The 23,454-nt window shown below is 54.7% G+C and overlaps 1 protein-coding gene across 4 annotated transcripts in view; it reads left to right on the forward strand.

Annotated features, from left to right (window-relative positions):
• LOC140405525 (calcitonin gene-related peptide type 1 receptor-like) overlaps positions 1 to 23,454 on the forward strand; it is a 187,602-nt gene that overhangs the window by 28,967 nt on the left and 135,181 nt on the right. For all 4 annotated transcript variants that reach the window (XM_072494077.1, XM_072494078.1, XM_072494079.1 and 1 more), the window contains 4 exons: positions 2,196 to 2,295; positions 7,698 to 7,848; positions 11,145 to 11,255; positions 13,926 to 14,038. In XM_072494077.1, coding sequence (XP_072350178.1) covers positions 2,233 to 2,295; positions 7,698 to 7,848; positions 11,145 to 11,255; positions 13,926 to 14,038 — 438 coding nt within the window. In that variant the 5' untranslated portion in view covers positions 2,196 to 2,232. The remainder of the gene's footprint in view (positions 1 to 2,195; positions 2,296 to 7,697; positions 7,849 to 11,144; positions 11,256 to 13,925; positions 14,039 to 23,454) is intronic.

Below are 23,454 nucleotides of genomic sequence, written 5' to 3' on the forward strand. Positions count from 1 at the left end.
CTCCTGATTCCTGAATCCTCAATGCCCCTGATTCCTGAATCCACAATGCCCCCGATTCTTGAATCCACAATGCCCCTGATTCCTGAATCCACAATGCCCCTGATTCCTGAACCCTCAATATCCCCGATTCCTGAATCCTCAATGCCCCTGATTCCTGAATCCTCAATGCCCCCGATTCCTGAATCCACAATGCCCCTGATTCCTGAATCCTCAATGCCACTGATTCCTGAATCCACAATGCCCCCGATTCCTGAAACCTCAATGCCCGCGATTCCTGAATCCTCAATGCCCCTGATTCCTGAATCCTCAATGCCCGCGATTCCTGAATCCACAATGCCCCTGATTCCTGAATCCTCAATGCCCCCGATTCCTGAATCCTCAATGCCCCTGATTCCTGAATCCACAATGCCCCCGATTCCTGAATCCACAACGCCCCCGATTCCTGAATCCACAATGCCCCTGATTCCTGAATCCACTATGCCCCCGATTCCTGAATCCTCAATGCCCCTGATTCCTGAATCCACAATGCCCCCGATTCCTGAATCCTCAATGCCCCCGATTCCTGAATCCACAATGCCCCTGATTCCTGAATTCTCAATGCCCCCGTTTCCTGCATCCTCAATGCCCCTGATTCCTGAATCCTCAATGCCCCCGATTCCTGAATCCACAATGCCCCCGATTCCTGAATCCACAATGCCCCTGATTCCTGAATCCACAACGCCCCCGATTCCTGAATCCACAATGCGCCCGATTCCTGAATCCACAATGTCCCCGATTCCTGAATCCACAATGCCCCTGATTCCTGAATCCACAATGCGCCCGATTCCTGAATCCTCAATGCCCCCGATTCCTGAATCCACAATGCCCCTGATTCCTGAATCATCTAATGCCCCCGATTCCTGAATCCTCAATGCCCCCGATTCCTGAATCCACAATGTCCCTGATTCCTGAATCCTCAATGACCCCGATTCCTGAATCCACAATGCCCCTGATTCCTGAATCCTCAATGCCCCCGAATCCTGAAACACCTAATGCCTCCGATTCCTGAATCCACAGTGCCCCTGATTCCTGAATCCTCAATGCCCCCGAATCCTGAATCATCTAATGCCCCCGATTCCTGAATCCTCAATGCCCCCGATTCCTGAATCCACAATGTCCCTGATTCCTGAATCCTCAATGACCCCGATTCCTGAATCCACAATGCCCCTGATTCCTGAATCCTCAATGCCCCCGAATCCTGAAACACCTAATGCCTCCGATTCCTGAATCCACAGTGCCCCTGATTCCTGAATTCTCAATGCCCCCAATTCCTGAATCCTCAATGCCCCCGATTCCTGAATCCACAATGCCCCTGATTCCTGAATCTACAATGCCCCTGATTCCTGAATCCACAATGCCCCTGATTCCTGAATCACTTAATGCCTCCGATTCCTGAATCCACAATGCCCCTGATTCCTGAATCCTCAATGCCCCCGATTCCTGAATCACCTAATGCCTCCGATTCCTGAATCCACAATGCCCCTGATTCCTGAATCCTCAATGCCCCCGATTCCTGAATCACCTAATGCCTCCGATTCCTGAATCCACAATGCCCCTGATTCCTGAATCCACAATGCCCCGATTCCTGAATCCACAATACCCCCGATTCCTGAATCCACAATTCAGTGGAGGGTCAGAGGGGCCGTGGTGCTGGGAGTGAGGATGCTGGAGGGTCAGAGGGGCCGTGGTGCTGGGAGTGAGGATGCTGGAGGGTCAGAGGGGCCGTGGTGCTGGGAGTGAGGATGCTGGAGGGTCAGAGGGGCTGTGGTGCTGGGAGTGAGGATGCTGGAGGGTCAGAGGGGCTGTGGTGCTGGGAGTGAGGATGCTGGAGGGTCAGAGGGGCCGTGGTGCTGGGAGTGAGGATGCTGGAGGGTCAGAGGGGCTGTGGTGCTGGGAGTGAGGATGCTGGAGGGTCAGAGGGGCCGTGGTGCTGGGAGTGAGGATGCTGGAGGGTCAGAGGGGCCGTGGTGCTGGGAGTGAGGATGCTGGAGGGTCAGAGGGGCTGTGGTGCTGGGAGTGAGGATGCTGGAGGGTCAGAGGGGCTGTGGTGCTGGGAGTGAGGATGCTGGAGGGTCAGAGGGGCCGTGGTGCTGGGAGTGAGGATGCTGGAGGGTCAGAGGGGGTTTCTAACTCTCAGCTCTGTGCTGTGTTCACAGATTGCCAAAGCTGGACCTCCTCCCCAGTCTGACCAGGATGTTTGAGATTCCGATGGGAAGTTGTCCTGTCTGCTTCCTCGTGGCTGCAATTCTTACACAGGTGAGAAATAAACAATTTCCATGAAGCATTTAATGCTATATCCAGCTCTTTTTTCAAAACATGCAGGAAGTGATTTAATGAATAAGAAAGAGTCCCGTTCTGGGTGTGAATAGCAGGGTGATTCTCTGCTCCTGCAGTGCCAAGAAACCCCCCCACTGTCAATCAGGACTCTGGGATATTTTTTGGCCTCAGTGAGGAACATTCCGCCGAGGCCACACTGACTTTATTTCCTGCACTGACGAGCTCAGTGCAGGAAGAGACCGAGGCGCCATTTTTAAATGCCACCCTGACCTCTTGTCTCTGGCGTACATCCTGTGGAGGCCCGAGGCCTGGGGGCTCGGCCTTCTCTGGGTCTCCTGCTCTAGGGCAGGTGCAGTGGTTCCCAGCGGCTGGAGCTGATTGGGTCGCAGGCAGATGGGACTCAGAATACCTGGACGCCATTGGACAGTCCTGGGTGCAAGCTGCGGGGGTGTCGGCCTGTCGCTACTCCTCCCTTTGGGTGCCCGAGGGCCTGTCCCTGACTCATGGAGGAGAAGGAGCACCCGGAGAGAGGTCAAGGAGCCTCGTCCCCTGCTTCCGTAGCCACTGCGGAAGTGGCTACAACGATGGTCTGAGTGCATCTTCGGCAGAAACTGCTGGGTTAGGATCTCCATGGCATCCGCCATCCTCGCCATGGAGACCTGAATGTACAAAGAACAAAGAACAAAGAAATGTACAGCACAGGAACAGGCCCTTCGGCCCTCCAAGCCCGTGCCGACCATACTGCCCGACTAAACTACAATCTTCTACACTTCCTGGGTCCGTATCCCTCTATTCCCATCCTATTCATATATTTGTCAAGATGCCCCTTAAATGTCCCTATCGTCCCTGCTTCCACTACCTCCTCCGGTAGCGAGTTCCAGGCACCCACTACCCTCTGTGTAAAAAACTTGCCTCGTACATCTACTCTAAACCTTGCCCCTCGCACCTTAAACCTATGCCCCCTAGTAATTGACCCCTCTACCCTGGGGAAAAGCCTCTGACTATCCACTCTGTCTATGCCCCTCATAATTTTGTAGACCTCTATCAGGTCGCCCCTCAACCTCCTTCGTTCCAGTGAGAACAAACCGAGTTTATTCAATCGCTCCTCATAGCTAATGCCCTCCATACCAGGCAACATTCTGGTAAATCTCTTCTGCACCCTCTCTAAAGCCTCCACATCCTTCTGGTAGTGTGGCGACCAGAATTGAACACTATATTGTACGCACATGCCATGACTACATCAGAGAGCAGGTGGGCAGACTCCTCCACCTCGCTGTGCCACTCTGTTCCCATGCCTCTGGGCACATCTTCACCAACTTGTCCATGACCGCTTCCGAAGGCTAACCATCAGACACTGGCTTGGGCGTCTTCCCCAGTTGTCCTCCGAGTGTCGGAGACCTTGTGGCGGCATTCTCCGAGCCTCCGCGCTCGGCGCGTGGGTGGAGAATTGGGCGTCCGCCGCCTTCCCGCGATTCTCCGCGGACCGGAGCATCGCAGCCAGTCACGCGCGCGGTCGACGTGGCGCCGGTCGGGGGCCATTGAAAGAGGGCCCCAAGGCGATTCACCACCGGCAGCTGGCCGTGTTCCCGCCGGCATGGTTCCACCCGGCGGGCACTCGGGGTAGCAGCTGCAGACCCTGGTGGGGGGGGGGCGGGGAGATCTGTCACCGGGAGGAGAGTGGGGGGGGGGTGCATCCAGGATGGCCAGGCTTGCGATCGGGGGCTATATTGTGGGGGCCGGTCCGCGGTGTGGGTCAGCCATGTTGCGCGGGAAGGCCGAGGTGGGGAAGGCCGGGGCTGGGGAAGGCCGGGGCTGGGGAAGGCCGGGGCTGGGGAAGGCCGGGGCCGGGGCTGGGGAAGGCTGGGGCCGGGGCTGGGGCTGGGGGAGGCGGGACTGGGGAAAGCCGAACTGGGGAAGGCCGGGTTGGGGAAGGCCGGGGCTGGGGAAGGCCGGGGCTGCGGAAGGCCGGGGCTGGGGAAGGCCGGGGCTGGGGAAGGCCGGGGCTGGGGAAGGCCGGGGCTGGGGAAGGCCGGGGCTCGGGAAGGCCGGGGCTGCGGAAGGCCGGGGCTGGGGAAGGCCGGGGCTGGGGAAGGCCGGGGCTGGGGAATGCTGGGGCTGGGGAACGCCGAACTGGGGAAGGCCGGGGCCGGGGCTGGAGAAGGCCGAACTGGGGAAGGCTGGGGCTGGGGAAAGGGAGCTGGGGAAGGCCGGGGCTGGGCGAGGCCGGGGCTGGGGCTGGAGCTGGGGAAGGCCGGAACGGGGAAGGCCGGGGCTGGGAAGGCCGGCTTGGGGAAACCCGGGGCTGGGGCTGGGGACAGTCGGGGCTGGGGGAGGCCGGGGTTGCGGAAGGCCGGACTGAGGCAGGCCGGGGCTGGGGCTGGGGAATGCCGGGGCTGGGGGAGGCCGGGGCTGGGGCTGGGGAAGGCCGGGGCTGGGGGAGGCCTGGGCTGGGGGAGGCTGGGGTTGGGGCTGGGGAAGGCCGGGGCTGGGGGAGGCCTGGGCTGCGGGAGGCCGGGGCTGGGGCTGGGGAAGGCCGGGCTGGGGAAAGCTGGGGCTGGGGAAGGCCGGGGCTGGGGAGGCCTGGGCTGGGGGAGGCCTGGGCTGGGGGAGGTTGGGGTTGGGGCTGGGAAGGCCGGGCCTGGGGCTGGGGAAGGCCGGGCTGGGGAAGGCCGGGGCTGGGGAAGAGTGGGGCTGGGGAATACTGGGTCTGGGGAAGACCGGGGCTGGTGAGGCTGGGGCTGGGGAAGGCCGGGCTGGGTAAAGGGGGCTGGGGAAGGCCGGAACGGGGAAGTTCGGGGCTGGGAAGGCCGGCTTGGGGAAATGGGGCTGGGGAAGGCCGGAACGGGGAAGTTCGGGGCTGGGAAGGCCGGCTTGGGGAAAACCGGGGCTGGGACTGGGGAAGGCCGGGCCTGGGGCTGGGGAAGGCCGGGCTGGGGAAGGCCGGGGCTGGGGAAGGCCGGGGCTGGGGCTGGGGAAGGCCGGGGCTGGGGGAGGCTGGGGCTGGGGAAGGCCGGGGCTGGGGAAGGCCGGGGCTGTGGAAGGCCTGGGCTGGGGGAGGCCGGGGCTGGGGCTGGGGAAGGCCGGGCTGGGGAAAGCCGGGGCTGGGGAGGCCTGGGCTGGGGGAGGTTGGGGTTGGGGCTGGGAAGGCCGGGCCTGGGGCTGGGGAGGGCCGGGGCTGGGAAAGACCGTGGCTGGGGAAAGCCGGGGCTGGGGAAGAGTGGGGCTGGGTAATACTGGGGCTGGGGAAGACCGGGACTGGTGAGGCTGGGGCGGGGGCTGGGGGAGGCCTGGGCTGGGGAAAGGGGGCTGGGGAAGGCCGGAACGGGGAAGGTTGGGGCTGGGAAGTCCGGCTAGGGGAAAACCGGGGCTGGGGCTGGGGACGGTCGGGTCTGGGGAAGGCCGAGGCCGGACTGGGGCAGGCCGGGGCTGGGGTTGGGGAAGGCCAGGGCTGGGAAAGGCCGGGGCTGGGGAAGGCCTTTGCTGGGGGTGGTGGTGGGGGGGGGGGGGGGGCGGGGGGGGCTGGGGCTGTGGGAGGCCGGGTTTGGGAAGGCCTGGGCTGCGGGAGGCCGGGGCTGGGGCTGGGGAAGGCCGGGGCTGGGGAAGGCCTGGGCTGGGGGAGGCCGGGGCTGGGGCTAGGGAAGGCCGGGCTGAGGAAAGCCGGGGCTGGGGAAGGCCTGGGCTGGGGGAGGCCTGGGCTGGGGGAGGCCGGGGCTGGGGGAGGCCGGGGCTGGGGGAGGCCTGGGCTGGGGGAGGCCGGGGCTGGGGCTGGGGAAGGCCGGGGCTGGGGGAGGCTGGGGCTGGGGAAGGCCTGGGCTGGGGGAGGCCGGGGCTGGGGGCGGCCGGGGCTGGGGGAGGCCTGGGCTGGGGGAGGCCTGGGCTGGGGGAGGCCGGGGCTGGGGCTGGGGAAGGCCGGGGCTGGGGAAGGCCTGGGCTGGGGGAGGCCGGGGCTGTGGGAGGCCGGGGCTGGGGGAGGCTTGGGCTGGGGGAGGCCGGGGCTGGGGCTGGGGAAGGCCGGGGCTGGGGAAGGCCTGGGCTGGGGGAGGCCGGGGCTGGGGCTGGGGAAGGCCGGGGCTGGGGAAGGCCTGGGCTGGGGGAGGCCGGGGCTGGGGGAGGCCTGGGCTGGGGGAGGCCGGGGCTGGGGCTGGGGAAGGCCGGGGCTGGGGGAGGCCGGGCTGAGGAAAGCCGGGGCTGGGGAAGGCCGGACTGGGGCAGGCCGGGACCCTCCAGGATGAGAGTGTTCAGCGAGACACCGCTAAAGTGTGGGTGCGAAGGAAAAAGCTTGCTTCTCCCACCTTGTTGAATTTCCTGAGGAGCGAACCGAGAGAGTAGACAATGGTAATGTAGTTGAAGTCATTTATCTGGATTTTCAAAAGGCCTTTGAGAAGGAACGAATAAAGTCAGAGAATGTGGAGCCAGTGGTGGAACCGAGTGCGAACGAGCTTCAAGACAAAATTTGTGGGTGACACCAAATTGTGAGGGAGTTGGTCAACACTGACGAAGACTGCAATAAATTACAGGAGGACATTGCAGAACAGGCTAATAATTGACAAGTGAAGTTTAACATACATTTTGGAGGGAAGAATAGGGAGGTCACTTATTACTTGGAAGGTGCAAGTCTAGATGGGGGAGATGAACGAAGGGATTCTCAGATACGAATACACCAATCACTAAAATCACAGGTTAGTGAGGTCATAAAAAAGCAAGCCCAGCATTAACAGAGGGATAGAATTGAAAAGTAGGTGAGTTATAGTCTGTTTTGAAACTTGGTTTGAGCACACTTGGGGCACTGTGTACAGTTCTGGTCTCCATGTTATTAAAGGATACCAAGGCACTGGAGGGGGTGCAGAGAACATTGACAAGGATGATCCCAGTAATGTGCGGGTTTACCTGTCAGGAAAGGGTGGACAGGCCAGGTCTTTACTCTCCGGGAGAAAGGAAGACTGAGGGGTGACCTCACAGAGGTGTTTAAAATTCGGAAAGGTTTTTGATGGAGTGGATCCAGAGAGAAGGTTCCCTCTTGTGGGGCAGAGGATCACCAGAGATCATCAATATCAGATAATCACCACGAAATCCAATCGGGAATTCAGGAGAAATGTCTTCACCCAGAGGGAGTGGGGAGAATGTGGATCTCACTCCCACAGGGAGTGGTGGAAGTGGATAGTGTGGATGGATAGAAGGGGAAACTAGACAAGGATATGAGTGTGAGCAGAATGGAGGGGAAAGATGGGGTGAAGTTCAGGTGGAACATAAACATCAGCATGGACTGGGTAAGTAGAGTGGACAGAATCTGGGACCTACCTCCTGTGTAATCCACTGAAAATGACATCCTACCTAAAGACAGTCAATATATTCAGTCGCAAGTAAATGCTTTATCTTTCCAGTCAACAGGTTGCCTGCACGAAGCCCAGACGCCTCCTCAATACACAACAGAAATAATGCTCACGGAACTCAGTGGGTCGCGGGTTCGAATCATATCGGCTCAATATGAGTGCTACCTAAAAATTATCAGTGACCCACCATATCATACAGAAGGTATGTACACCAGGAGCAAACACAGCCTGCACAGTGCAACCACTCCCACATCCAACATTTAACATTGAAATACTTCAGAAAAGATTTTCCAATACACAGGCTGAATGTCTGGCATGGTGTGGGTGTTTGGCATGGTGTGGGTGTTTGGCATGGTGTGGGTGTTTGGCATGGTGTGGGTGTTTGGCATGGTGTGGGTGTTTGGCATGGTGTGGGTGTTTGGCATGGTGTGGGTGTTTGGCATGGTGTGGGTGTTTGGCATGGTGTGGGTGTTTGGCATGGTGTGGGTGTTTGGCATGGTGTGGGTGTTTGGCATGGTGTGGGTGTTTGGCATGGTGTGGGTGTCTGGCATGGTGTGGGTGTCTGGCATGGTGTGGGTGTTTGGCATGGTGTGGGTGTTTGGCATGGTGTGGGTGTTTGGCATGGTGTGGGTGTTTGGCATGGTGTGGGTGTTTGGCATGGTGTGGGTGTTTGGCATGGTGTGGGTGTTTGGCATGGTGTGGGTGTTTGGCATGGTGTGGGTGTTTGGCATGGTGTGGGTGTTTGGCATGGTGTGGGTGTTTGGCATGGTGTGGGTGTTTGGCATGGTGTGGGTGTTTGGCATGGTGTGGGTGTTTGGCATGGTGTGGGTGTTTGGCATGGTGTGGGTGTTTGGCATGGTGTGGGTGTTTGGCATGGTGTGGGTGTTTGGCATGGTGTGGGTGTTTGGCATGGTGTGGGTGTTTGGCATGGTGTGGGTGTTTGGCATGGTGTGGGTGTTTGGCATGGTGTGGGTGTTTGGCATGGTGTGGGTGTTTGGCATGGTGTGGCTGTTTGGCATGGTGTGGGTGTTTGGCATGGTGTGGGTGTGAGCTCGGGTGAGCCTCTCAGTGTTGCGTGCCTCGTCCTGGCACCTCATGTTCAAAAGTTGAAAGGCACCGCAAGTGGAAGCTGTTGCTTTTCTTGGAGTCTGGGGCACTGCCCACGTCTCTCACATGGAGAGCAGAATGGGCAGGACTATTGCGCTGGAGAATTTCAGTTTGGGAACAGACTTACTCTTCATTCCCACACTGATGTTCAAAGTCTGTCGAAGGCTACACTTGGCTGGAAAATCCTTGCATGTGTCTCATCAACAACATAGACAGTTCTGGGGAGAGTGTGCTGCGAAGAGGAATTTAACCATCGCTAACAGCTTCTGGAACATTGGGCCTGAGGTAGGGCTTTCCTGGAGGAGGCTGATTCATCACTTCACACTGACCGTTCGGCTGAAGTGATCACGTACAATAGAGAAGTCGATGATGTCCAGACTGAACCCACAGCTCGTTCACACTAATCGACAAACTGAAAAATCACAAAGTATGTCTTTGGATACCTTGTTTTTTGCCTGTAATCATCTCAGATTGAGCAGCTTCTGGCCCATATTGGATTTCTGATGCCAGGATTACCATCCTGGGGGGCAATGCAGAGATAAACAAGCTGAGGAGGGTTTGCACTAACACCAGTCACTGGGAATATTTCAGAAGAGTCACCATCATCCGGGACACGCGGGAGTGTGACACTGAGAACCTAGACAAGCATTGTGATGAATTCCTCAGGGGAGCTGAACTCCCTCTATTACCTTCCTCACAGCTGGCCGTGTCAAAGGCCTTGGTTAGGTCAACAACCATGCTGAAGAGATTTACCTTTTGTTGTTGCCATCAGTCCTGGAGTTGTGTTATATCAGTGTTTCCTCAACCATTTCTGAAATGGTTCTGCAGCACGGGAGCACAGTGGTTAGCACTGTGGCTTCACAGCACCAGGGTCCCAGGTTCGATTCCGGCTTGGGTCACTGTCTGTGCGGAGTCTGCACATCCTCCCCGTGTGTGCGTGGGTTTCCTCCGGGTGCTCCGGTTTCCTCCCACAGTCCAAAGACGTGCAGGTTAGGTGGATTGGCCGTGATAAATTGTCCTTAGTGACCAAAAAGGTTAGGAGGGGTTATTGGGTTAGGAGATAGGATGGTAGTGAGGGCTTAATGTGGGTCGGCGCAGACTCGATGGGCCGAATGTGTTCTACTGACTCCCTGGCATGGATCCTGGTCGAGATGCTGCGCACAAGGGCCTTGGAAGGATTTTGGTGACGATTTGGTGATTGGATGGAGTGAGAATCCCCGATGGTTGTCACTGGATTGGTGGGTTCCTTATTTTGCCTGCACAGGTGAAGACATCTTTTGTATTCTTTCAGGATGGTTCGGCGCTCCCACACGGGCTGAGCAGGTTCAACGAGCTACTTGGGCAGGCACTGATCTCCAGCCTGGTAAACCTCAGCTGGGATAACTTCGCCTCTCGTAGCTTTGCAGGGGTTTAATTGCGTTTCTCATTTTGAACAATGTGGGAGGATTGTTAAGAGACCAGTTGATGGCAGCCTGGTGATTGCTCTTTCACTGATGGATACGGGCCGACTGAATTTGGGCGTTTCCTGTGAGCAGTGCTGACCCATCGACACTGAGGGATTGATGCTGAAGTAGACTGGGGCTCGGAGACAAACTTCAGAACAGCAGTAGAATCTCTGGCACTCTTTGTGCTTGCTGTCCAGCTGATGTTAATCTGATTTCTGCTTCAGCATCGCTCTGGGTTATGTGATTAATGTAGCAGTTGCTGGATATTATATTTGATATTTGTTGTAGTCATGTTATTAAAAACCTTGGTTTAAAATACATACAAGCAGTATGTCTGCTAAAACTGTAATTAAGGTGTTGTAAAATGTGGGGTAATCATTCATTCCAACCAGATAAAGGGCTAATGGAACATTGTTAATATTTTGGATGGTTCCTTAGAGTGTAGATAATTCTTGAGGACTAAGCAGGTCGTGGAACCTAGTAGGATACAGATGATGTAATTAATGGGAGGAGCCAGGTCTACCTGTAATTTTGCAGTCTGTTAAGATTTTAAGTTGAACAGCAGTTTGCCATAGGACCTGAGTCTGACATGGTAGAGGTAATCCCTGTCGAGGTGATGTTCCCCTTCAGCAGTTTTTGGATCACCTCATTGTTTTCCTCGAACCAAACTTGATGATTGAGAGAGCAGGGCCCAGGGCTCTCCAACACTGTGCGATGCACTATATCCCTGAAGTAGGCCCAATCATCCTCATACTCACAGTACACGGGCAACTGTCAAGTTTCTCTGAAAGGTTCTTATGTGACTGCCTGTTCCTTGAGATATTGAGACGCTTCTGGATCTCCATGACCTGGCTTGGGGAGGGGGCAGCATAGCAGGTTGAAAGTTTAGGACGAGCAATTGGCAGAAAGACGTCATTTGATAACGCTGGCTTTGAATACCCCACAGGTTCATACTGTAATCGTACCTGGGACGGATGGTTGTGCTGGGAAGATGCACCTTCTAAATCAATGGTTAACCAGCTATGCCCTGATTACTTTCAAGACTTTGATCATGCTGGTAAGTCTAAAAACAGACATTTATACATCCCATCCCCTTACATATTTGTTCCGATCCCAATTGATGTTAGAAGTGGATGGGGAGCTCCCAGAATTGAACCCTGTCTCAGGATTCCGGAACGCTTGCCTTTGTTTTAGAAAACGTGGAGGAAATAATTCACAGGACTGCCAATTAGATTTTAACATGAAAAGAAAATATTCAACTCAACCTGAAAAGTTTGACTATAATACAACATTCCTTCACTCTCATTTCTCATCACGAATGTACAAGGGTAACCATCAACTGGAACATTTACCCATCTTTGCTTCTCATTTCCAGCATTCTTTCACTCGTCACATCCCTTCCTCGATTTCTATTGAATAATATTCACCACAAGCCCACGGGTTCTCGCAGCTATCGTCACTACACTTCCTCACACTGCTTCCTGTAAGGAGTCCAGTTTCACTATGCCTGTTCTGATAAGTCTGCCTTCCACATCCGTTCTTCCAAAACGTCATCCTTTTCCTCAGCCGAGGATTGTCATCCAGTGTGGTTGACAGGGTCCTCCACTGTGTGTGGCACATTTCATGCATTTCTGTTCTCACCCCTTCCCCGCTCTCCCAGAACGGTGATAACGTTCCTCTCATTCTCACCTTCCACCCCGCCAACCTCCAGAGTCAATGGATTATCTACCTCACCTCCAGTATGATGCCGCCATCTTCCCCTCTTTTTCCTTTCAGAGGTCCGAAGGGAACATTCCCTCTGTGACACTGGTCCACTCCTCAAGCACCCCTGACAACCCCTCCCAACCCTGTGGCACCTTTCCATGCCAGCACAGGTGGCGACACAGCACCTGACCTTTCACCTTCTCTCTTACCCTCCACTGCCCCAAACACTCCTTCCATTCGCTGTTCACGTGTGATCTCCTCTACATTGTGGAGACCAAATGCAGACTGGGTGATCACTTTTGCAGGACGCCTCTGTCCAGTCTGCATTTGCGAGCTTCCTGTCGCCCGCCATTTAAATTTCCCACCTTGCTCACACTCTGACCTTTCTGTCCTTGGCCTGCTTACACTGTTCCAGTCAGCTTCCATATAAGCTCGAGGGACACCACCTCATCTTTCACCCTGACACTTTACAGCCCTCTGGACTTAAGATGGAATTCAGACCCCAATCTCGACCGCCATCTTGTTCCATTTCTCTTTGCTGGGTTTGATTTTACTCTAATTGTTCTTGTTTTTCTTTTATACGGCAGCTGTTCTGCCATTTACACCTCCTCGACACATTTTTGTTTCTTTACTTGTCTGATTATCACTTCCTTCGGCCTTGCACCATGATCGCTTCCATCATTTTTCTCACCTGTCTTCCCCCCCTATCACAGACCTTCCATTTGGTTCTGTTTTCCACCCTCCACCATTTCCCCTGCTTAAACCCGATTTCATTTCTCAAGCTTCCTGGTTCTGAAAAAAGGCGTTAATGTATTCAAGCAACACTATTGGTTGCATCACGTGTTCCGCAGTGATGTCAGCAGAGAGGTTTGCGGGGTTTCGGGGGGTTCACCATCGTGATGTCTCTATTCCTTCCTCTTTGTAGCAACAACAAATATATAACAAAAGATCGTTGAGCTGAAATATTGGTCGTGATTTAATGGCCTTGTCACGCCTGACTTGGTGTCGCGACGAGGCCGTTGATCTCGCGAGAGGCCCCTCGCGGGATTTGCGATGCTCAAAACGCCTCACGAAATTTAACGGAGACATCACGATCTGGATTTCGCCCTCACTGGGTGGGACCCAGATCTGCATATTTAAATTATCCACGCGGTTCATTTAAATATGCATTTGCGGGATTCTCACAGCGCCCGGGACGTAATGACTGCGCCTGGGAGACCTCGTCAGGGCGCCATTTTGTACTGGTTTACACAAAAGTGGACCAGTCATAATGGCACCTGGGGAGGGAGGGGTCCTCACCGGCCATTATAGATACCTGGGTGGTCAGGGACAGAGCAAGGTGGCACCCTGGCACTCCCTCTGGCACCTGACGCCCAGGCAATGCCAACCTGGCACCCTGGCAGTGCCGCCGGGAAACACCCTGCTAAACGTGCCCAAAACCGGACATAGATTCATTCCCGTTGATTCGTGCCCATTAACTTTGTTTCTTTCTCCACGGACGCTGCCAGATCTGCTGAGCAGTTCCAGCACTTTCTACTTTTTGATTTGAATTCTCAGTCCTGGAAGAGCGACACGGTCATCCCGAGGAAGCTGGGAACCTTTGCCCAAACCCCACCAATCCCTGAGCAGGCTGAACACAACCTCAGCATCCGATTGGACCTCGAGCGGAATGTCGAAACCCCGTATACTCTCCCACCACAAAGACTGATCACGTCTTAACGCAGCAAAATACCGTCCATCTCCACCCGGTTTCAACCCACAGACAGCACATCCCAACATCTGGACTGGGAGCAGGAGGAGGCCATTCGGCCCCTCGAGCCTGCTCCACCATTGAATAAGATCGTGGCTGATCTGACTGTAACTTCAACCTCACCTTCCTGCTGACCCCCCGATGACCTTTCACCCCCATCGTTAATCAAGAATCTAAGCACTGCCTGAAAAATATTCCCAGATTCTGCTCTGTACAGTGACTCAGATCAGTTGTTTGTGTAAGCTGTCCACACCTCTCTCTTTCCCCTGTCAGAAAAAGTGAGCAAGATCTGTTCTGAAAATGGCGTGTGGTTCCAACACCCTGAGAGCAACCGGACATGGACAAACTACACGCAGTGTACAGCCTACACCAGGGACAATCGCAAGGTGAGAGATTCCAATCAAATCTGGGGCCGTTATTTCACGCTAAATTGATTGGCAGCGGACGGGACTTCTGTCCGCCCTTCATCGACAGCTCTGCCACCCAGCCAGCATAGCGCTGCAGTGGTCAGAAGAGGCACTGCAGGGTCCTGCCTGGAACTGAGTCCTGGGAGCACAGTTGAGATAGGTCCCGGGAGTGGGAGGGAGGGGGTGGGGGGGGGGGGGGTTACAGCACAGGGTTAGATACAGAGTAAAGCTCCCTCTACACTGTCCCCATCAAACACTCCCAGGACAGGTGTGGTGTTGGGTGTTCTAACACACAGAAGAGCCAACACAGTTGCATATGGTACAACACTTGTTTATTTAAACTCACTATTTACAACTTGGTCTTTGCACTCTGCACGTGGGGGGCTCCCTGCTTGTGGTGTTTCAACAGCTCTTTCATGCTTCCTTCTCCCCAGACCTACTGACCTCCAGGTGTCGTGCTCGTGCTTTTTATGTGGTTGGTGTTCTTGTCTGTGATTGGTTGTGGTGTTGTGTACTCTGATTTGCCTGTTAGTGTGTCCATCATGATGTGTGTGTTTGAATATCATGACATCCCCCCTTTTTACAAAGATATGTGCCTACGTGGTAATAAATATGATCGTGACGTGAGTGCATCTAAGAGTGTGTGTGTGTCGTGTGCAGCATGTGTCTATGACGGAACTATGTACATGGGGCGATGTCGAGTGCGTCACATGAATCCAGTTGTACCATAACATAACAGAAATTCGAACGAGAGAAGAAGAAAAAAAATTTTGAACAGTTGTCCAGTCAGACGACATCTGGAACGATAAACAACAACAGGTTATCATGTAAAATTGTCCAACTTATTAAACATATGAACTGTATTATAAGTCCATTCTAATGGGTTTGCGACGAATTCGGGTTGACCGCCTTAAGGGTGGATCAAGAACCACCGGCTGCTGTGCAGGCATGGCCATGGGTGGCGATGGAAAGGGCGTGATGTGCGGCAGCTCCACAAAGTCATCCTCGGAAGCCTGTTGAGGATCTGGCGTGTTGTGTGGCTGTGAACGTGGAAGTCGGCGAAGGGCGCGCCGATTGCGGCGACGCACGGAACCATCCGGCATGCGAACCAGGAACGAGCGGGGAGCCACTTGTCGGAGGACTTCGGCCGGTGCTGACCAGCCACCATACGGTTGATGGACGCGTACTTTGTCTCCGGAGGACAGGGGGGGCAGGTCCGTCGCTCGTGTGTCGTACCGACCTTTCTGGCGATCACGCTGCAGTTGCATGTCCCGAAGAACCGCCTCATGGTCTGTTGTCGGTGCCAGGACGGAAGGTACCGTCGTCCTGAGGGAGCGACCCATTAGTAGCTGCGCTGGCGAGAGGCCCGTGGATAACGGGGCCGATCGATAGGCCAGCAAGGCAAGGTTAAAGTCCGATCCGGCATCAGCCGCCTTGCACAGGAGCCGCTTTGCAATGTGGACACCCTTTTCAGCCTTCCCGTTCGATTGTGGATGCAGAGGGCTGGATGTCACATGAGTGAAACCATATGCTGCGGCAAAGGACGACCATTCACGGCTGGCAAAACAAGGTCCATTGTCTGACATGACAGTCCTTGGAATGCCATGGCGAGCAAACGTTTCCTTGCAGGCCCCAATGACTGCGGACGACGTCAGATCATGGAGAGGCATGACTTCCGGGTAGTTTGAGAAGTAGTCTATAATAACAATGTAATCTCTGCCGAGCGCGTGAAATAGGTCAACACCCACCTTCGCCCAGGGGGACGTCACCATCTCGTGTGGTAGAAGTGTTTCCGGAGGTTGCGCCGGCTGAAACCTCTGACAGGTTGTGCAGTTGAGCACCATGTTGGCTATGTCTTCATTAATACCCGGCCAATATACCGCCGCCCGGGCCCTTCGTCTGCATTTTTCGACACCCAGGTGGCCTTCGTGTAGTTGACGAAGAATCATCTGGCGCACACTGTGTGGAATGACGATCCTATGCGATTTCATAAGGACCCCGTCTATATTGGTGAGATCATCTCGCACATTGTAAAACTGGGGGCACTGCCCTTTTAGCCACCCTTCCGTCATGTGGCGCATCACTCGCTGCAGCAGAGGGTCAGTCGCCGTCTCTGCGCGTATGTGGGCCAGACAAGGATCATCAGCTGGCATATTTGCTGCTGTCAGAGTCACGTGTGCCTCAATTTGACGCACGAACCCCTCCGCATCTGGTGGTGTGCTCACTGCTCGGGAAAGAGTGTCCGCCACTATGAGTTCCTTCCCCGGAGTGTAGATCAGTTCAAAATCGTACCTCCTGAGTTTGAGTAAGATGCGCTGGAGGCGAGGAGTCATGTCGTTCAGGTCTTTGTTAATGATGTTGACCAGGGGGCGGTGGTCAGTTTCGACCGTGAATCGTGGCAGGCCATACACATAGTCGTGGAACTTGTCCAGTCCAGTTAACAAGCCCAGGCATTCTTTTTCGATTTGCGCGTAGCGCTGTTCGGTAGGGGTCATGGCTCGTGAGGCATACGCAACCGGGGCCCATGATGACGTGCTGTCTTTTTGCAGGAGTACCGCTCCAATACCAGATTGGCTGGCGTCTGTTGAGATCTTTGTAGGGCGAGTCGCGTCAAAGAAGGCCAGCACTGGTGCCGTGACCAGTTTGTGCTTGAGCTCCTCCCATTCCTGCTGATGCGACTGGTGCCAGTTGAATTCCGTCGATTTTTTTACGAGATGGCGCATGTTTGTTGTATGAGAAGCCAGGTTGGGAATGAACTTCCCAAGGAAGTTGACCATGCCCAGGAATCTTAAGACAGCCTTCTTGTCAGCCGGTCGTGGCATGGCTGTGATGGCGCTAACCTTGTCTGCATCGGGACGGACCCCGGACCTTGAGATGTGGTCCCCGAGGAATTTCAGCTCCGTCTGGCCGAAAGCACACTTCGCACGGTTGAGACGCAGGCCATTTTGCCGTATGCGGGTGAAGACACGTCGAAGACGATGCATGTGTTCCTGCGGAGTGGTGGACCAAATGATGATATCGTCCACATATACACGTACCCCTTCGATGCCTTCCATCATCTGCTCCATAATGCGGTGGAATACTTCAGATGCCGAAATGATGCCGAATGGCATCCGGTTGTAGCAGAATCTGCCAAAAGGGGTGTTGAATGTGCATAGTCTTCGGCTGGCCGGGTCCAGTTGGATCTGCCAGAATCCTTTGGACGCATCCAATTTAGTGAATATGTTGGCTCGCGCCATCTCGCTGGTGAGGTCTTCTCGTTTTGGGATGGGATAGTGTTCCCGCATGATGTTGTTGTTCAGATCTTTTGGATCTATACATATACGGAGCTCGCCAGAGGGCTTCTTTACACAGACCATGGAGCTGACCCATGGCGTGGGCTCCGTGACCTTGGATAGGACCCCTTGGTCCTGAAGAATCTGCAGTTGTGCCTTGAGGCGGTCTTTGAGAGGCGCAGGAACCCTGCGAGGTGCGTGAACGACAGGGATGGCGTCCGGTCTGAGTCGAATCTTGTACGTGTGTGGCAATGTCCCCATGCCTTCAAAAACCTCCTGGTTGTGAGCGAGGAGGGAATGGAGATTCGCGTGGAACTCAGCATCCGGGAAGTCGGATATCTCATCTGGAGAGAGAGACATGATGCGCTGTACCAGGTGAAGGACCTTACACGCTTGTGCGCCCAGTAACGAGTCCTTTGATGAGCCCACAACTTCGAAGGGGAGTGTGGCCGTGTACCCCTTGTGAGTCACCTGTAGCTGGCAAGATCCTACGGACGGGATAACGTTCCCGTTATAGTCAACCATCGTAAGCCGGGATGGTGTGATGAGTGGTTTGACCTTCATGGCCTGGACTGCAGAGTAAGCAATCAGGTTGGCGGATGCGCCGGTGTCCAGACGGAAGGCGACGCGCGATCGGTTGACCGTCAGGGTGGCACACCACTCATCGTCTGGATTGATGGCATTGACCTTGTTGACATCAATGACGGCAACTCTGAAGTCATCCTGGTCATCTGCATCACTTAACTGGAAGTCTTGATGCGTGGGCTGGACGGTCCTGACTCGTGTGCGAGGTTGTCGAGGATGCGCCGGATCCATGGGTTGAGCCGCACGACAGCGGGCTGCGTAGTGGCCTATCATGGCACATCTGTTGCACTGTTGGTATTTTGCAGGACATTGCCCTTTTAAGTGTAGACCTCCACACTTGCTGCACGTCATGACGTCACGGCGTTCGTTGCGCCACTGCGCATGCGCAGTGCGATCTTGCGGTGGGCGCGCCTGCGCAGTGCGTCCCTCGTTGTGGCCGTTATTCTTGGCGCGCACCTGCGCGGGAGACCGCGAAAAGCGCGGGAAGCGGCCGCTGTCGTCCGGGCCGTGGGGCGGGAAGAAATCGACGGCCTGGATGCGTTCAACGTCGTGGGCGGCCTGGCTTGCCGATTCGACGGCTGGGGACCCCCTCCGTGCCAACTCGGACGCCTGAAATCGGGCAAAACGGCAGGTCGCATTTTCATGGAGGACACAGGCTTCCACAGCAGACGCTAAGGTGAGGCTCTTTATTTTAAGAAGCTGCTGGCGTAGGCCACTGGAGGCAACGCCAAAAACAATCTGGTCCCTGATCATGGACTCTGTGGTGGTGCCGTAACCGCAGGACTGCGCTAGAATCCGGAGGTGCGTCAAAAAGGGTTGAAAAAGCTCCTCCTTACCTTGCAGGCGTTGCTGAAAGATGTATCTTTCGAAAGTTTCGTTTACTTCAGTTTGAAAGTGCTGGTCCATTTTGAGGATGACCGTGTCATATTTGGCCTGGTTTTCGCCTTCCTCGAACACCAGTGAATTAAAGACATCATTTGGGTGGGGGCCTGCGTAGAAGAGGAGCATTGCAATCTTCGAATCATCCGAGACATTCTGTTTTTCGGTGGCACGGATGTACAGGTCAAATCGCTGCCTGTAGAGCTTCCAGTTGGTGCCTAGGTTCCCCGTGACTTGCATCGGCTGCGGTTTGCCGGTGTGGTCCATGTCCAGAATGGCAGGTTGGTAGGCAGGTATCGATCCACTCCTGTACCATGTGGTGTTGGGTGTTCTAACACACAGAAGAGCCAACACAGTTGCATATGGTACAACACTTGTTTATTTAAACTCACTATTTACAACTTGGTCTTTGCACTCTGCACGTGGGGGGCTCCCTGCTTGTGGTGTTTCAACAGCTCTTTCATGCTTCCTTCTCCCCAGACCTACTGACCTCCAGGTGTCGTGCTCGTGCTTTTTATGTGGTTGGTGTTCTTGTCTGTGATTGGTTGTGGTGTTGTGTACTCTGATTTGCCTGTTAGTGTGTCCATCATGATGTGTGTGTTTGAATATCATGACAACAGGTACAGCACGGGGTTAGATACAGAGTAAAGCTCCCTCTACACTGTCCCCATCAAACACTCCCAGGACAGGTACAGCACGGGGTTAGGTACAGAGTAAAGCTCCCTCTACACTGTCCCCATCAAACACTCCCAGGACAGGTACAGCACGGGGTTAGATACAGAGTAAAGCTCCCTCTACACTGTCCCCATCAAACACCCCCAGGACAGGTACAGCACAGGGTTAGATACAGAGTAAAACTCCCTCTACACTGTCCCCATCAAACACTCCCAGGACAGGTACAGCACGGTGTTAGATACAGAGTAAAGCTCCCTCTACACTGTCCCCATCAACACTCCCAGGACAGGTACAGCACGGGGTTAGATACAGAGTAAAGCTCCCTCTCGACTGTCCCCATCAAACAGTCCCAGGACAGGTACAGCACGGGGTTAGATACAGAGTAAAGCTCCCTCTACACTGTCCCCATCAAACACTCCCAGGACAGGTACAGCACAGGGTTAGATACAGAGTAAAGCTCCCTCTCCACTGTCCCCATCAAACACTCCCAGGACAGGTACCGCACAGGATTAGACACAGAGTAAAGCTCCCTCTACACTGTCCCCATCAAACACTCCCAGGACAGATACAGCACGGGGTTAGATACAGAGTAAAGCTCCCTCTACACTGTCCCCATCAAACACTCCCAGGACAGGTACAGCACGGGGTTAGATACAGAGTAAAGCTCCCTCTACACTGTCCCCATCAAACACTCCCAGGACAGGTACAGCACGGGGTTAGATACAGAGTAAAGCTCCCTCTACACTGTCCCCATCAAACACTCCCAGGACAGGTACAGCACGGGGTTAGATACAGAGTAAAGCTCCCTCTACACTGTCCCCATCAAACACTCCCAGGACAGGTACAGCACGGTGTTAGATACAGAGTAAAGCTCCCTCTACACTGTCCCCATCAAACACTCCCAGGACAGGTACAGCACGGGGTTAGATACAGAGTAAAGCTCCCTCTACACTGTCCCCATCAAACACACCCAGGACAGGTACAGCACGGGGTTAGATACAGAGTAAAGCTCCCTCTACACTGTCCCCATCAAACACTCCCAGGACAGGTACAGCACGGGGTTAGATACAGAGTAAAGCTCCCTCTGCACTGTCCCCATCAAACACTCCCAGGCCAGGTACAGCACGGGGTTAGATACAGAGTAAAGCTCCCTCTACCCGGCCCCATCAAACACTCCCAGGACAGGTACAGCACGGGGTTAGATACAGAGTAAAGCTCCCTCTACACTGTCCCCATCAAGCACTCCCAGGACAGGTACAGCATGGGGTTAGATACAGAGTGAAGCTCCCTCTACACTGTCCCCATCAAACACACCCAGGACAGGTACAGCACGGGGTTAGATACAGAGTAAAGCTCCCTCTACACTGTCCCCATCAAACACTCCCAGGACAGGTACAGCACGGGGTTAGATACAGAGTAAAGCTCCCTCTGCACTGTCCCCATCAAACACTCCCAGGACAGGTACAGCACGGGGTTAGATACAGAGTAAAGCTCCCTCTGCCCGGCCCCATCAAATACTCCCAGGACAGGTACAGCACGGGGTTAGATACAGAGTAAAGCTCCCTCTACACTGTCCCCATCAAACACTCCCAGGACAGGTACAGCACGGGATTAGATGCAGAGTAAAGCTCCCTCTACACTGTCCCCATCAAATACTCCCAGGACAGGTACAGCACGGGGTTAGATACAGAGTAAAGCTCCCTCTACCCGGCCCCATCAAACACTCCCAGGACAGGTACAGCACGGGGTTAGATACAGAGTAAAGCTCCCTCTACACTGTCCCCATCAAACACTCCCAGGACAGGTACAGCACGGGATGAGATACAGAGTAAAGCTCCCTCTACACTGTCCCCATCAAACACTCCCAGGACAGGTACAGCACGGGGTTAGATACAGAGTAAAGCTCCCTCTACACTGTCCCCATCAAACACTCCCAGGACAGGTATAGCACGGGGTTAGATACAGAGTAAAGCTCCCTCTGCACTGTCCCCATCAAACACTCCCAGGACAGGTACAGCACGGGGTTAGATACAGAGTAAAGCTCCCTCTACCCGGCCCCATCAAACACTCCCAGGACAGGTACAGCACGGGGTTAGATACAGAGTAAAGCTCCTCTACATTGTCCCCATCAAACACTCCCAGGACAGGTACAGCACGGGGTTAGATACAGAGTAAAGCTCCCTCTACACTGTCCCCATCAAACACTCCCAGGACAGGCACAGCACGGGGTTAGATACAGAGTAAAGCTCCCTCTACCCGGCCCCATCAAACACTCCCAGGACAGGTACAGCACGGGGTTAGATACAGAGTAAAGCTCCTCTACATTGTCCCCATCAAACACTCCCAGGACAGGTACAGCACGGGGTTAGATACAGAGTAAAGCTCCCTCTACACTGTCCCCATCAAACACTCTCAGGACAGGCACAGCACGGAGTTAGATACAGAGTAAAGCTCCCTCTACACTGTCCCCATCAAACACTCCCAGGACAGGTACAGCACGGGGTTAGATACAGAGTAAAGCTCCCTCTACACTGTCCCCATCAAACACTCCCAGGACAGGTACAGCACGGGGATAGATACAGAGTAAAGCTCCCTCTACCCGGCCCCATCAAACACTCCCAGGACAGGTACAGCACGGGGTTAGATACAGAGTAAAGCTCCTCTACATTGTCCCCATCAAACACTCCCAGGACAGGTACAGCACGGGGTTAGATACAGAGTAAAGCTCCCTCTACACTGTCCCCATCAAACACTCCCAGGACAGGCACAGCACGGGGTTAGATACAGAGTAAAGCTCCCTCTACACTGTCCCCATCAAACACTCCCAGGACAGGTACAGCACGGGGTTAGATACAGAGTAAAGCTCCCTCTACACTGTCCCCATCAAACACTCCCAGGACAGGTACAGCACGGGGTTAGATACAGAGTAAAGCTCCCTCTACACTGTCCCCATCAAACACTCCCAGGACAGGTACAGCACGGGGTTAGGTACAGAGTAAAGCTCCCTCTACTCTGTCCCCATCAAACACTCCCAGGACAGGTACAGCACGGGGTTAGATACAGAGTAAAGCTCCCTCTACACTGTCCCCATCAAACACTCCCAGGGCAGGTACAGCACGGGGTTAGATACAGAGTAAAGCTCCCTCTACACTGTCCCCATCAAACACACCCAGGACAGGTACAGCACGGGGTTAGATACAGAGTAAAGCTCCCTCTACACTGTCCCCATCAAACACTCCCAGGACAGGTACAGCACGGGGTTAGATACAGAGTAAAGCTCCCTCTGCACTGTCCCCATCAAACACTCCCAGGCCAGGTACAGCACGGGGTTAGATACAGAGTAAAGCTCCCTCTACCCGGCCCCATCAAACACTCCCAGGACAGGTACAGCACGGGGTTAGATACAGAGTAAAGCTCCCTCTACACTGTCCCCATCAAGCACTCCCAGGACAGGTACAGCATGGGGTTAGATACAGAGTGAAGCTCCCTCTACACTGTCCCCATCAAACACACCCAGGACAGGTACAGCACGGGGTTAGATACAGAGTAAAGCTCCCTCTACACTGTCCCCATCAAACACTCCCAGGACAGGTACAGCACGGGGTTAGATACAGAGTAAAGCTCCCTCTGCACTGTCCCCATCAAACACTCCCAGGACAGGTACAGCACGGGGTTAGATACAGAGTAAAGCTCCCTCTGCCCGGCCCCATCAAACACTCCCAGGACAGGTACAGCACGGGGTTAGATACAGAGTAAAGCTCCCTCTACACTGTCCCCATCAAACACTCCCAGGACAGGTACAGCACGGGATTAGATGCAGAGTAAAGCTCCCTCTACACTGTCCCCATCAAATACTCCCAGGACAGGTACAGCACGGGGTTAGATACAGAGTAAAGCTCCCTCTACCCGGCCCCATCAAACACTCCCAGGACAGGTACAGCACGGGGTTAGATACAGAGTAAAGCTCCCTCTACACTGTCC

This window comes from Scyliorhinus torazame, chromosome X (assembly GCF_047496885.1).
Source record: "Scyliorhinus torazame isolate Kashiwa2021f chromosome X, sScyTor2.1, whole genome shotgun sequence".
In the NCBI taxonomy this organism is placed as follows: Eukaryota; Metazoa; Chordata; class Chondrichthyes; order Carcharhiniformes; family Scyliorhinidae; genus Scyliorhinus; species Scyliorhinus torazame.